Raw genomic sequence first — 16,082 nt, forward strand, 5'->3', positions numbered from 1 at the left:
TAGAGGTATTCAGCACTACAAGGGGCACATCACACGTGGCTTAGTTTACAAAACCTTCAACTCCATTCTCTTATTTCTTCTTAAATCATTTACAGTTATTCTACAGGTGAGCAATAATAATATTTTTCTCATTGCAAAATAAGAACAAGCAATTTCACATGGATATTTTCCTAATAGCAGTAACAGAAAATAAAGCAGCTTTAATAGTTTTTTCATGAGTTTTTTCACGATTTTTGCTGTCAAAAATCACACAAGAACCCACTGCATAAAATACTGTGAGAAGGAAGCCGCAAGCACCTAGGAAAACCAAAGTATACGATAACACATTCATTGAAACTTCAGAATTCAGAAACTACTCTTTTCAATACTAACCAATTGACTTTCTGTTTTGTGCAAGATCAGTTCTAAAAGCCTGGCTACAACATTGAAGTTGCTCACCACCCCCTAGATCACTTAATTTGATCAGAACAGCAAACCAGAGTTTATATATGCAATATATAATTAGCTATATAATCTACTGTGATTAAACTAGCTTTATTTCACTCCATTCAAGTGTGGATAAACTGAAGAATCCCTTCTGCATTACATGTTATAGCTAAAATAACACTAATAAAGTAGGTTAAGTGCTTTGTTATTCAATGAGAAGAGGAAAACATTGAAATTATCTTGATGTCATCATTAACATGTTTTTGCATAGTAGTTATAAAATTGGAATTAATTGCTTCAGGATCCATGGAAATAAGCCTGGATATAAGCATTTCTTTTTACCTACACACACAGTAGTAGGTTTCTGAGAATTTACCGAAAGTTTGCATTTTTTATGGCATAGTTTCAACATCACACACTATCCTATACCTGTATCCCTGTGGAATGGTAGAGAAATACATCCTACATTTATGTAGCAGGGGATGTGCACAGGGAGGAATACCTTCAATGTTATTTAAGGAAAAACCTCTCCCATTTCCTAACATTTGAGCAACTACCATTCATAGTGAATTTTTTTAAAAGTAGTAAAGTAGCTTAGACACCGAGGTACACCAAGAAAATCAACCATGTAAGAACAAGTACAGATACAAAAGTTGGTAACACAGTAAAGCTGCCCTCTCCCTCAGCTTAATCTGAAAATGAAAATCCTGAATCCTCTCTTTCAGTTATAGCTCTCAACAGTTCTACAAAAGCATCCTCATGACTAAACTAACACTATTGAGACTTGGGAATTAGAAATTCCATTAAGGTATTTCTCTCATAGTGCATTTAATTTCCTCCACATCCCAGCTCCTGGCAGTCCCTTTCTGTTTCAATAGCTACTTGTTACAGGACAGAGAAAGGAATAATAATCTAGATATCACTCTCCTTGTTAATGTCCTCTTATGCTCTTGAGATTGCAGTCACTTTATTCTCTCATGGCCATTCCATGTTTAGTTTTAAATTGCCCAAAATGTCATCGTCACCATGACAAAAAACCTCAACCTATTGGTACCACCAAGAGGCAGTACCAATGTCACATAACCTTTCCGCCAAATGACTACTCTTTTGTAGCACAGTAATGACGACAGCTGGGAAAGCAGCAAATTTGAGACTTGTGCTGACAAATGCTGCTTTGGAGGCAAGAACCTTGAGTCTTTTTTGTGCAAGAATGACAGAGAACGTAATTTCAGACCAAAACCCTGCTGTGATATCCAGAGGTATAAAATCTCTTCGTAAAAGTTTCAGGTCATCTTGAAAGGAAGCAGGATTCTCCATTTCTTGTTTTCCTCAAAATCTGTTGCATAATCTTATTTCTAACAACCAGAAACCTTTAGTTTCCATTTTAAATATATCTAGAGAAAGATCTTACCAAATAATGCAAAGAATTCAGCCCCTGAGAAACACCATGAAAAACACACAATTACAACTCACAATAACAATACTAATAACTCAGGTGAAGATCAGAACACACGAACAAAAGAAGGCCTGTAAGTTAGCCACGTTGTTATTCTTCAAGTAAAGGAAAATAACATAAGACCCTTACCATCATTTTTTCAAACAGGGCTATAATTTCTCTTTCTGACAGGGTCTTTGGAGCAAAATCTTCTGTGTCCATAGGTGTGGATGACCAATCCGTAGAATGAGAATGCTTCATATGTGGCAGAGGAGGTCGTTCCTTTTTACTTCCTGGAATTCTTATACTGGCAAATCTATCCAACTGAAAACAGAAAAGGTAACATCACATACTGCTTCCATTCTACATAACCCTAATAAAGATGAGCATTCTTGAAAACTAAACATCCCTATTTTTCTGTTGTAACTTGCTTATTATTTAACTGCCTTATTCTAGAGGGTTTTCCTATATATGCATGTAACAGTCAGTTGCCCCAGCGATCAAGTTAACAGACCGGAATTCCATTGCATTATGGAGAAATCATGCAGAACATGAGAATTTTGCAGGAAGTTTGGAGGTAAAGATATCTACAAAACCAATTTATGAAGAGTTGTTCCCAACCATTACATGCAACATATGAAAAAGCAGGCTTATTTACCAAAAGCATAGTTCTAAAATGTTTTTTTTCTGCCCTGAAACAGCTGTAAACCTCACATTGTAAGAGAATATACATATATGCATTTTTATACAGAACACAGAGAAGTTACTTCTTATTAAAAGACAAGTTAGCATAACTAAGACATTGCTCTGTTTTTTTTTATTTGTGTTATGCTACCCAAAACTGAGTGCCTTTTTGTGCTCCAGTTATTTAGAAATTCACTTAGGAGAAGCATAAATACCATCAGCTCATTTATTAAAGTTAAACTCATGGTTTCATGGATAACCCTTAGGTCTTATCACCAACATGAGACAGTCACTTGAACTTCACCCTTTCAAGAGCAAACAAAAACAAATTCTTTGGAAAAGTGGTTTGGGTTGGGGGGGGGGTTTGTTGGGTTTTTTTTTTACCTATTAGGTATATATCACCTTTTCAATAAAGGCTTACTAAGTGAAATTTCAGACATTTTCATTTTTAGAGGTTGCGAGTTTAAACGTATATGGGCAAGAGCCAACAGAATAGAAAAGCAGATGACATGATCAATGAGACGTGCTAAATATTAATCAACTCTGTAGCAGCCTTTTGAACAGATGTGAACACCGGTATTACACTTGTCAATACAGAAGGAAGTTGTTTTTACTGTTAGCCTTTTATTAAACAGCTGTCATTTCCCTTTAAAATGCATACATATGTACAAATATACAGACACTTCATATCTACTTTTCAGGTGATGTTTCTTTAGTCTGTGAAGGGGCCTTAAGTATGCTCCAAGAAATTTAAGGAGTTGGGTAGATTGCTTACTACAAAGCTATCAGGCTCTTTCTCCTTATTCCAACATGCAAAACAAATCTAGTGGCTATTATTACAAGTTAGAAAAGTCCAATAGGCTAAGGGAAGGATAAATGTAGTAAGGGATCAAGCCAGCCTGTTTAAAAAAAAAAATGAAAATCCACAGAAACAAACACCAAGATCTTGAACATCCAGGCTTTAACCCTTCCAGGACATGACCAAAATTAAGTTTTGGTTACCACAAAATACTTTGCTTTGAAAGAACTGTGAACATTTCTTCAGCATTTCGAGAAAAAAGCACAAATTTAGAGAATCAAAGTTTTATTATCAACTCATCAGACTCAAATTTCTTAATAACAATTTCCCACACATGGAACTCTGCTAAAGAAATAGCAACAGGTGATTTAAGCTAACCTAGGAATAAGAGGTGGAGGCAACATGCTCAACACAACCACCTTTGCACACCTGATCAGCAGTACTGGTTCCTCAGCTAGGAAACAACAATATTTCTCAGCACAAGCACGTTGCACATTGTTCAGCATAAAACTCTTCTACACTTAAGTTCTCAGTCATGCACAGAATTACTTCAGCAAGAACTGTGTATAGCACTGAAGTTGTAACAGGTGATCTTTAGATACCTACAGAACATTACTTCCTAGATAAATTCAAAGACTGTAAATGATCCACTTTAAGGAAAGCTGTTCTTACCAACAAAAGAGTAATACAGTGAAATAGGTAACTTCAGAAGCAAGAAAAAAAAAAAAAACCTGCTTTGTGATACAGAACACCATCTGCTGTTCAGATGAAGTTTGAGAAACAGCGCTAACATGATATTGAATATACCTACCTAACGCAGCTTGAAACAAGCATTAATGAGTTTTAGAAGCAACTGTTAGTTTGTTAAACATGTTATTTTAAACTAGCCATGCAGCCTAAACAACTTTATGATTAAATATGCAATCACAGATATCTTAACTATACTGCATGTAAATTGGCACAACTACCTGTCAAGCTTTAGCTATGATTACATCATACTTCAAAGCCATCCACAGATTTTTGCTGCTTGCACCAAGTATGCTACAGATAGTTACATTTTAGTGAGACTTTGCCAATTAACTAAATTAACTCCACAATTAAAAGCTTCTTGTATCAATAAGGTTATTTCTATTGCATTAGCAATAAGGTTATTAGCCTAGCATAGCCAAAGAAAAACTTGTCTTACCACATCATCTGTCAGTGTCTTGATATTTAAGTGCTGTAAATCAAACAGGAAACCAGTCATGTCATAATTGTGCAGGAAAAAGAAAAAAAAATAAAAAACCAAATAAAAAAGCAAGTCTCAGTTATAGTTACTGTTACTCAAAGTAAGATGCAAGTTAAGCAGTGTCAAATCATGGAACTTGATGCTTCTTGGCAAATGGTTGGATTACAGTGCACAGGAAGTTACGCCAGGAATACAGTGAGATTCAAAACAATCTGTAGTCTAACCCTTAAGATAGAATAATACCAGAAGAATATAAACCAAGCAGAGCTTCAAGCAAGTTGTGTTTGATTGTATTTTATAGCTAAATATACTAGAAAACATGCTCATAATTCAGCTATAAGACTTATGTCTCCTCAAAATGGCTGTGAGAACACCACCAAGAAATCTGTCCTCAACAGAAAGAGCTCCTCAGCAGTTCAAAACTATCTGCCAAGTGCAGCACTCAAACAACTTTGACTGTTGACTCTCAAGCAATGCCTGCATGGCAAGCAGAACACAAAGTTATGAGCAGAAAGTGACATTAGCATTTATTAGCACTAACATTCAAAAATCTAAAGATTAGTCGCTGTTGTGTAAAACAAGAGTTCCTGAACCAACTCTGACTATTCACTGCACATTTACTAACACAGGAAGCTCTAGAACGTTCAGATCTTGCACAAACCAAAAGAGCAGCACCAAAGAACTGTGGCAGCTGATGAGTCAGTGTTGCAGGCATCCCATTTCTAGTTTTTATGAAAAGGCTACAACAGACTTAGCAAAGATATGAGAAGAACATGAAGTCACATACTCAGCTATGTAGACTCTTAATCTTAGACTCCCCTCACTGCCTCATGTACAAGGCTCATCAGCAGCTACGGCAGCTGTCAGTGCTATTTCCAAATGAATCAGATTTGTAAACTCTTGCTTCATCTTCACCAAGTCAATAATAGTTAAGCATCATTACTTATGTCATCTTCTCTGGCTTCTCCCTCAGGACTGATGATCAATTTCTGTAAGTCAAATATTTCCCCATGGTAGCTCTACTCTGAATATTGTCAAGAAACCGAGGAAGACGCATCTGACGAGTGGCTGTGACGTTAAAAATAAAAAGCTAGTGAAGTGTGAGGAAACATTCAGTACTTGGTGACATAGAATAATTTCTACCATCAAAATAAAATTAAATAAAAATTGGAGCTGGTCACCACTGCACTTTTATGACAATCCCATTCCATGTGCTAATAGATAAGGATTTCTAATAAATGAAAACAACAAAGTGAAAATACTTCAATCCCATCAAGAGACTGAAGATCTGCATGCTAGTCTTTTCATTGGTGTTCTCCTGCTGCACAGCTAGATCAGATTTTTGCCCCAACACTGCTACAGAGCTGGCTTTTACGACTTGTTCTTCTCATTCTGCTAAATAGCTGCAAAGACAGCACGGGCATTAACTTCTATTGCTTGCCAGAGCTCACAACTTCATGTTTAGCAAGTTGTTGCTATAATACTTTTACCCTTAAGTGATCAAAACTGCAGGAGAAAACATTAACATACGGTCTGCAGCTTGGTAGCAAAGAACATAAACATTTATTCCTTTTTCAAACATATCATTTACATCACTAAGCCTGAAGCAATGTACAGATACCACTGTGAAATTCCTCTAACATGGTAAGAGACAGAGTAATCTGCTTAGAATAAAAATCTTCATTGTATGGTTCGAGGTAGAAGTTGGAGACTCATGTCAAACGCATGTACATTCCACTAAACACAGGAAGCACAACATCACTTCCTCTCAGGAACAGATGCTGGATGGTCTGCAACTGCCCTGTACAAGACACCATCATCATGCATGGAATCAAGGCAGTATTTTTCAGATTCAGGTTTTATTCTTTGAAAAAGATAATAGTTAATGGGATAGGTCAAGACACTGTTCTGCTTTGCAATTAAGCTATGAAATTCAGCAATGGAATTTACTGTGATACAGGATAGTAAGTTCCCCATTTAATATATCAGAACATCTCATTGACCCAGGTAAAATCTTACTATCTAGTGAAAAAAAGACCATAATGCAACCAATAAAAGACACCATAATGGTATAAGATATTCAATCTACAGATATGAGCCTCCTAACTCTTCATCTTACTATCCACCTACAGTACAGGAGTCTAAAATTACCAGCATAAGGCCTCTTTCATATAATGTTGTGGGGTCTAGTTCAAAAGTAAGTTCTATAGGGAAGCAGACCTGCTTAACCAGCACTCACCTATCAACACTGGTGACAATGCATTTCAAGATTTCTTTATAAAGCAGGAGAAAACCCATTTAAACTACAACCTAATATCCAGATCTTTTTACCACGCTAATATTAAAGGAAACAACATCTGTCCATAAGTGGAAGTGATGTTGTGCTTTGTGTCTGTTTAGTGGAATGTATGTAAGTTTGAGGTAAGTCCCGAACTTCTACCTCAAAGCACAGAACAAAGAAGATTGTCATTCTAAGCAGATTAGTTGCACTAAAATATGTCAAAAGACTTAATCTGTGAATTTTATATATACTTACATTTTATATAAATTATAATATTTCTCAGTCAGTGGAGCTGGTTAAAACACAAGAACTGGAGTTATCTTTTTTTCCTCTCCCCATCACCAAGTCCTTCTCTTCTGGCAAGACTGTACAAAGTAAAACCAGTTGCCACTTTCCTGGTCTTTAATAGCATTAAAATTAGAGAAGCACTGTGACTCAAGAATCGTAGCATATTTTTATTCTTCCCAGGCCATACAAAACATACACATTCCTAACAAGGGCAAAAAATAACTAGACAACCATTAGGTAGAGGTTGGAGTGCTTTACTAACACAGGAACATATTTTTATTTTTAGGCCTGGATGTATCAGCTCACAAAAGATACTCTGCTCAAGTGAACAGGTTGCCTTAAACTTAGGCCTGCAAGTAAATAAATCTTGCTTAAGTAATATTCCTCCAATATTCAGTTACTGTTAAAAACATGATATAAGCTTACAGAATACTACTCTGCAACGGTTTAGAAGACTAACAAGCTATACTGTGCCTTCCATGAGCTACTCCAGAATAATAAAATTATTGGTTTGGAGAACATAGGAGCTATGTATAATTATCCCTCTAGACTGGTTTTCATGTAGAAAGTAGACGCATGAAATTAAACAGCTTAACAATGTTTTATGTATGCTGACATCCTGTTTTCTAGTCAAAACTATACTAAACCATTAAGAGATTAAAGAGTTAATTAGGATACTTCAAAAGTCCAGAGTTATCAGTAGCACCTACACTCAGAAAAGCAGAATAATCACCATGGCTTTGTTTATAAATGTGTTTGTATAGCTGAAGACAACTAACATTTTGAAGTTAGATCTTCTGTGCTAACTTAGTTTGCAGTCTGGGACATGGAGGAAGAGGTCATTTTGGTTTGCTATTGAGTAAAAGCAGTTTAGTTAAAGTTAAGTCACAATAACAAAGGAGCGTACCTATGTATCATACTTTGATGAAAGCAACCAATCTGAGATAGAATTACCCCTTATTGAAGATTATTTCCCTCAGGCATACTGGTAAATAGCCAATTTCACTGGGTACAGGATCTACACATACATTTGGTGTATGGTAAAATGTCCTTGATAAGCTACCAAAAGGCCTGATCTCAAAACCATCAGAGAGCCTTAGAAACTGCAATGCTCAACAGGACACACATCAGCTGAGGTTCACAACATATGCACAGCAACAAGACTATTTACAGAACAGAAAGAATACTCTCCTGAAAAGGTCGTATATGATGAAGCCATGTGTGATGCAACTTCTGCATCACCCAGCTACAGAAAGTAAGCCAAATACTACTTGGCTTCACATGTATTAACAATAAAATAATCTCATTGTCATGCAGAAAAGAATGATCATCTATTGCATATCCAAATAGTAGCACATACTGATGGTTAATCTGCAAGTTGAGTCACTGTCTACTTAACTGCCCACCAGTCAACTCTGGGTAGAAGCAGTAAAGTGAAGCAAAGAAACGAGAAATGCCACTTAATTGGATCAACAGTACTAGTGTGATCTTTTGTGTCATTACATTTATTTCTTTATCTTTGCATATGTACGTTTATAAACAAAATTCTACCTAAATGTGGTACAAGCAGTCCAGGCAAGCAGAACCAGAATTCAGGAGAGTGACATCTTCTCACACAGTACTTCTGTCTGAACCATTTCAGCATTTTTTCCACCAGCACTACAGCTCACTGTGGCCTGGAATCAATGAGGAATATCCTAGCACAATAAAATGTATATTCTATATCATCTAAAACGTTTGGCACTCTACCAAAAGGGACAGTATCTCCGGTTTCCACAAGTGTTCTTTTCACCACCACTTGAAGACAGAGCAACATTGCTCATCTAATTCTGAATTAAAACAACATGTTTAAAAACAGTATGTTTGGCACATGAACTCAGATCATGCCTGGCAGGGATGGACACGTTTGTATGCCACACGGGTGGACAATGTCCGGTTTGTTGATCTTAAGTGAAATTAGAAGACAGACAAACCATACACCACAGCCTATGTGAGAGGAGTTTTCAGCATGCAAAGTAACAGGTTCTCAGGGAGCTAAACATGAATTTCAACATTCCACTGGACTGAAATACTTCAACTTACCAAAAATAAAATAAATCCCACAGACTGGTATCTAAATCTTTTGATATATTCACTTTTGCCTTCCTTGCAGAAGAAGGCAAAAAAAACAACCCAACAAACAACAGATAACACCCCCTTCAAACGACTGACATATGTGGAACTTCTTGATACAGTTTACAGAGTTTACAGCCTACAGGTGGATGTAGAGAAGAAAAATAATAAAAAATTAGAGGGTTTAAACAAGATGCAATGAAGCGTTTTAGAAGAACTGTCCAACTTAAGCCTGAATACTGAAACTAGATAAAGGCTAAGGATATACATATAATCACATAATCCCCTCTGTGCCTTTATATACTGGAAAGTGAGAAAGAGCTCACAACACACTGCCATTAATTCTACCACCGAAAAAGATTTAACACTAGCTTTTTTTTCCCCAAAGGCTATTCTCCAGCAGAAACACAACCACAAGACTGAAGCAGGGATTGCAAGGAAACATGAAGTCTCAAGAGAGATGCAAATTGGATGATTACAGTGAATGCTATTACTTTAGGATCTCCTTTGTCACAATATTCCTTCAGTAATTTGCTACCTCAGTTTATAAGTGCAATTTAGAAACTGCTGTATAACCCCACAGCGTTTCCTACTTTTAATTTTCAATATACTACTTCAGCATTTATTTAATGGCTTTATCACACACTCTGTTGCTTGGAAAGCAGTCTGAGAAGCAATCAGGAGCAAAATTATCTTAACATGACAGTTTCCACACAGTTATATTCTTTAGACATTGATGAGTTAAACTCAAAATTGGTGCTTACAGGTAAGATTATACAACAAAGTGCTACAACACGACACTAAAATTTAATATCATAACCCACAGTGTTAATTCATGCCAACAAAAATAACAGCATGAGGAATTTACAATTCTACAAAGCTGCAATAAAGTCTTTTAGGTAACATCTGTTCAGCAATCATTTCTTTAAAAGACTAATTTAGATTCAAGGTCTTACACTGCAGTGTAACTGCAGCAATAACTCAGTCACTTTGTAATTAAAGATATTGACACAGATCAGTCTTACCTTTCTACTCTATGCCAAAGAAATTGAAGTGGTTTTGCCCTTAACTACATTTTCTTTGATTTACAGACACTGTTAAATGTAAGTGTTAATTTGTCTATTTTTAACAGATTGGTGCAAACAAGACAGCCATTTTGACTCATAAATTTCATGGAGAACCTAATAAAAAACATAACCTGAAAGTCACTGAAGACAAGTCAATGGTATATTGAAATTAATAGAAGCACCTCTAATTTGAGGTAGAAATTGAAGGTGAATATAAGTCTTTTGAGGACTAGCGTCTACGAGATATAATCCCAGTGAAGAGCAATGGAAGGGGAAGGGGAAGCTTTTTACCCACCTCTCAGCTGATTTCAGAAGTTTCCTGCTCGGTCTGTGTAAACATAGAAAACAGGTATGGTCTCTGCCATTCTTCAATTAATTTCCTTTTTTGACCAAGCCCTAAACCTCAATGTTTAATGTAAGAGCTTTCAGTAAGCCAGTGTACCACAGAATATCTTTTACCCTTTTAAGAGTCCTGCTGAACAAAGCCAAGCTGGTATGTGCTTCAAAATTAACTATCACCCCTTAAACAAAACAAAACAGAAAAATTAGTCTGTAAGACAACTGATGCTTACAACTATTCACTTCTTCTGAGAAGTTTGTGTATTCAGAAAAGCAGTACTTCAAAGCCACCTTTGGCCTCAACCACAACTGTCCCGCCTCCAGATGAAGTGCTTTTTAAATAGAGATACTTACCTCCTGCTGAACAAGCTTGTCTTTGCAAGGAAAAAAAAAATATAAAAAGGAGGTACATGTTAATGATGCCAACTCTGTCAACTAGCAATCCAATTTCACCTCAAGGTTTGTCAGAGAATCAAATTATTTTTCAGATTAGCATATCTGCTGTGACAGCTCAATATGTTGCATTGATTGGAAGGGTCCAACCTGGAACTTACTTTCAAGCCTTTTGCACTGAGGAAAATTAGACTAATACAATCTGGAGAACTTGAGTTCACTGAATCTAACAGCCAACTTCATCCACATTTGACAAACAACCAGAAACATAATTCAAGTCACATGAATAGGTATGGCATTCTAAGTATCCCAAACATTGAAAAGGCTACAGCCTGTATGTAAGACTATATTACATAGAATTCAAGGGCTGAGGTAAGTTGTATGTCTTCTAACACAAAACTAATTTACTAATAAAAGTGTATTGAAGATGTCTTACAGGAAGAAGTAGATTGGAACAACACAGAACAACAGAACAACAGAATAATTTAAATTGGAAAATACCTCTAAGATCATTGAGTCAAACTGCTAACCTAATACTGCCAAATCCACCACTAAACCATGTCCCCAAATGACACATCTACACATTTTTCAAATATCTCCAGGGATGGTCACTGCACCACTTCCCTGGGAAGCCTGTTCCACCCACCCCACTACAACCTCCTTTCAGGTAGTTGTAGAGAGCGATAAGGTCTCCTCTCAGCTTCCTTGTCTCCAGGCTAAACAACCTCAGTTCCCTCAGCTGTTTCTGGTAAGACTTGTGCTCCAGATCCTTCATCTGCTTCACTGCCCGTCTCTGGACACACTGTAGCACCTCAATGTCTTTCTTGTAGGGGGGAGGCCAAAACTGAACACAGGATTTGAGGTGGGGTCTCACCAGTGCTAAATGCAGGGGGATTGTCACTTCCCTGGTCGTGCTGTCTATGCTGTTTCTGATACAGGCCAGGATTCCATTGGCCTTCTTGGGTGCCTGGACACAAGCTGGCTTATGTTCAGCCGGCTGTCAACTGGCTACCAATACCAGCAAGTCCTAAGTCAACCAATACCACCCCCCCCACGTCATTTTCCACCAGGCAGCTTTACAGCCACTCTTCCCCAAACCTGTAGCTTTGCATGGGGTTTTGCATGAGGCCCAAAAGCAGGACTCAGCACGTTGCCTTGTAGAAACTTTTACAACTAGCCTCAGCCCATCCATTCAGCCTGCCCAGATCTCTCTGCAGAGCTTTCCTATCCTCAAGCAGATCAACACTCCCACTGAACTTGGTGTCATCTGCACGGAGGACATACTCGATCCATCCCCCCAGTTTTGGGGGAGAAATATAACCAACTCCTCCTCAAAAAAAACAAACAAACCAGCCCTGTAAGACAACAGGAGGTAGATAGGAAGGAGAGTTTACCAACTTCAGATTTAATAGCAAAGGGATAAATATTCTGTATTGCAATAGCTTAGGGCATAAATTTATAAAGCGATAGAAATAAAAGTGTATCTCATAGTACCCTTCAAGAACCAAAGAAGCTGGCTGATGTCAACAATTATTAAAGTAATTCTACCTCTACCACTGTGTGTTTCTTCACCAGAAATTATTATCCAGAGCACGCCAGGGATTAGACTATAGTTCAAAGGTTATAGTAACTACAGTAACTCCTAAAGTTTTGATGCACAAAGCAGCCTGCTCCTCTTTAGTAACCTCTGAATTCCACGAATGACATTCGTAAACTATACCACTCACAGCAATTTACATGAAGGCAGAAACAAAATCCTAAATTCCATTCAAGAAATATTCACCAATTATACTTCTTAAGGTCATCCAGTGAGCTAATGGCATATCTAGAACACCAGGCTTGCAGAACTATCATTCTTCAGTCCCTATCAACACCCCAGGGCAAAATCTTTACTTTAAGTGATGACTTAAAGATGAAAAAATAGGACTACCATCTACGGTCAAGTTGCAGTTTGACAATTAAGGGTATTCTCAGTCTCCCTGCTTCAAGAGCTTCAGAAACTGGGCAGAAGAGAACAAAACTAAAAACACACACATGATGATCATATACACTACAAAGCTAAGTCAGATACTCAACTGAGCTCCTTTTCTCTTTGGTACCAGGGTCAAAAAAAAAAAAAAAACAAAAAACCACTGTGACCTGAAAAAGCAAGGCAGCCGATGCCCACATCTCCACATGCTCAAAACTACTCTTGCCTATCCTGGGAAGGCTAGACAGATATCAAACAAGATCATTTACACCAAAGAGACTGCCTTCTTTCACTGAAAAGCCAGTAAGACCAAGGAAAAAGCCTTTGCAGTTATACTTCCTGTAAATGATTGTATTACCATTTTAACACATGGTTAGGAAAAAAAGCTGAATACGTTGGCAATACCTATTTCTGTTTTGGCACATAGTTGAGGGGGGGAAAAGTGAAAATGTTCGCAATCCCTTATTTGCATAGGAATTTAGCAATCGAAATTTCAATAATAAGTAAAACCTCTTGACTCAGTGCTCTTGTCAGTCTCAAACACACAAATCCATCTCTCCACCCACCACAGGAATAATCCAACCATCAAGTCATATACTAGTAATGCTATTTAAACTTTTAGACTCGGCAGATCATGCGGTTTTTACCCAGGGATCCTATACTCAGGCATGGCCAGTCAGGGCACTAACATGACAAAAATGCATGTACCCCCAGTAGATACATAGCCATTTATGAGGACAACCAAACAGCTGTCTGTCACAGTTTCATATATGCCCATTCTAACATGCAAAACCAGGCACAATGACTTGGTTGAAACAGCAATATACACAGCCACAATATGAAAAGGATTCCAGGAAAAAGGAATGCCAGGAGCAAGTTGTGACCTCCCAGAACAGGTTTGGCCAGCCTACAATTTGATATCACTCATTGGCTAACTTTTTTGAACCTGTGTTCAAGTGTCAAACACTCAAGTATCAAGTATCACACAAAGACACCTTAGAATCAAGAATCCACTCTATGTTTTGCATTACAGTATCTATTTCATAAGCAGGTGGCCCTAGGGATGGCTGAACAAAGACTAATGTGTATCTCCTAAATATGAATAAGAGATGTATATGCTCTGCATGTGGTGGATATGAGAGTATGTATTTGTCCCAGCTTTAAATATGAGAATTTCATGATGCCCAAACAAAACCTGGCTGGTTGTGAGTGCTTTTTAGTTAGAGCACATCTTACGGACATACTGTCTTGTGGACAATTATTAGTTGCCTCCAGTTCCCTAGCTTATTGGTGCACTACCCAAAAGGCTTGTAAAAGCAGGGCTAGGGAGAACTTTATCCCTTAAATTCAAAGACTCAATTTTTCACCAAAATTAAAAAAAAAAAAAACACAACACCCACAATCCAGTTGTATTAAAGGTAACATCGTTTAAGAGCTAGAAGTCTCTTATGTTTCCCTTACACCTATAGCTGTCAAACCGCCAGAAAAACAATAAAGCTTTATGATGACAAGGAGAGACCCGAAAACTTGCAAAATAAAGCCGTGTCCTGGCAGTCAAGGAAGAGGCAACCTGGGGGGGGGGGGGGGGGGCCCCACCCCTTGAAGCCCAGTCGAAGTCAACAGCTCCGTTTCGTGGCCCGTGTATTCTTATCCGGCGCCCCGGCCTCTCAGGGGGCTCCAGGCCAGTGACCAGCTCCAAGGGGAAGTCAGGCCCTATGGCACGGGCGTAAGAGGTAGGCGTCGCGCTGGGTCAGGCTGGGCCTGGCCGCCCATGAGCCCACACCTCAGGCAGCCCCGCCGCAGTCGAGGAGGGGAGCGGCTGGGATAGACTCGTACTTACGAATTTGGGTTTCCTGCCGTCCGCCACCTCCTCGGGGCCGCCGAGGAGTCCGCTCCCCGAAGGGCCCTTCCGACGGAGTCCCTTGTTCTCCCGCCCACCGCGACCAGGCGGCGAGGACTGAGCGTGGCAACGGGGCCGCTGCCGCCGCGGCTCCATAGCCGTGCTCAGGAAAGGAGAGGAAGGGAAATGAGGGGAAGCGGCCGCCCGCGATCGGGCCCGGGCCTAGGCCCAGCGGAGCTGGCCGCCTGCGATTAGCGCGGCTTAGCTGGACTTGGCCGGGCAGAGCCGCGGGGGGAGAAAGGGGAGGCTCAGGGCTAAAGCCGCCGCCACCACCTCAATGGAACGAAGGATTTATCCAGGAGCCACTAATCCCGGCAGCGGAAGCAACGACTGCTACCGCCCGAGAAACCGCCACATCGCAGCACAGCACGGAAGAAAGAACACGCAACCCCAACGGCCACACTCCACCGCCTGTCAGAAGCTAGGAATGTAGCGCCGTCCGAATAGTCCCGCCACTGCCGGTCCCGCCCGCGGTCTCCCCGCGATAGCCAATCCGTGACGGCAGGGTGGAAATGCCGTTTTCCGGTTGGCTGGCATTCTGCCAATCATCGGTGAATCAGCTGCTCTCAAGCTGATTCGAGCGCCGGCGTGCAGTACAAATTACCGTACCTTGGTTGTGTAACATACCGGTTCCCCTGCCCGGACTACATGTCCCTGGGTGCAGCGCGGCAGAGCCCGCGGAATAAGACAGGGCTGCTCGGTGAGAGGCGCCGAGGTAGTTTTAGCCCCGAATGGGTGGCGACGGAGGGGCAGCTGTGGTCCGCCAGCGTCTGTAGGCACAGACAGGTTTCCTTCAGGATTTGGGCGCAGGAAGCTTTATGCTTTCCTAACAGCAGCCATCCGGAGTAACGCCTCTTGGGCGAGGGGATGTCGTTCACCTCTGGCAGAAGGGATGAGTGGTGCTCCCCCTGCCTCCCTCATCACCTCTTGTCAGAATACCGACAGAAATGGGGTAAATCTCCGTGTTTTGAGGTACGACCTTCTCCATCTAGGGGGTTAAGACGAATCTTGACACCCTCAGGAGTGTTTTATTTTGTTGTCCCGCAGGCCCTGCCTTTGCTTCGAAAAGGATCTGATCACACTCAGCCAAAGGATAGGACAGGTACCCTAGCTGTTTGGCCTACGATAGTGACTTCTAATACCTGGTTTTGTTAATAATTC

The 16,082-nt window shown here is 39.7% G+C and overlaps 1 protein-coding gene across 1 annotated transcript in view; it reads right to left on the reverse strand.

Moving 5' to 3' along the window:
- The window catches only part of DIAPH3 (diaphanous related formin 3), a 216,670-nt gene extending 201,606 nt beyond the window's left edge, over positions 1-15,064 (reverse strand). The window contains exons 1-3 of the mRNA XM_061354886.1: positions 14,862-15,064; positions 4,531-4,563; positions 2,012-2,185 (exon numbers count right to left, since the gene is read on the reverse strand). Coding sequence (XP_061210870.1) covers positions 2,012-2,185; positions 4,531-4,563; positions 14,862-15,017 — 363 coding nt within the window. The 5' untranslated portion in view covers positions 15,018-15,064. The remainder of the gene's footprint in view (positions 1-2,011; positions 2,186-4,530; positions 4,564-14,861) is intronic.
- Positions 15,065-16,082: the final 1,018 nt, after the last annotated feature.

The sequence above is a fragment of the Neopsephotus bourkii genome, unplaced genomic scaffold, assembly GCF_033783945.1.
Source record: "Neopsephotus bourkii isolate Nb327-2 ecotype Australia unplaced genomic scaffold, CSIRO-AGI_Nbou_v1 NB_83, whole genome shotgun sequence".
Taxonomy (NCBI): domain Eukaryota; kingdom Metazoa; phylum Chordata; class Aves; order Psittaciformes; family Psittacidae; genus Neopsephotus; species Neopsephotus bourkii.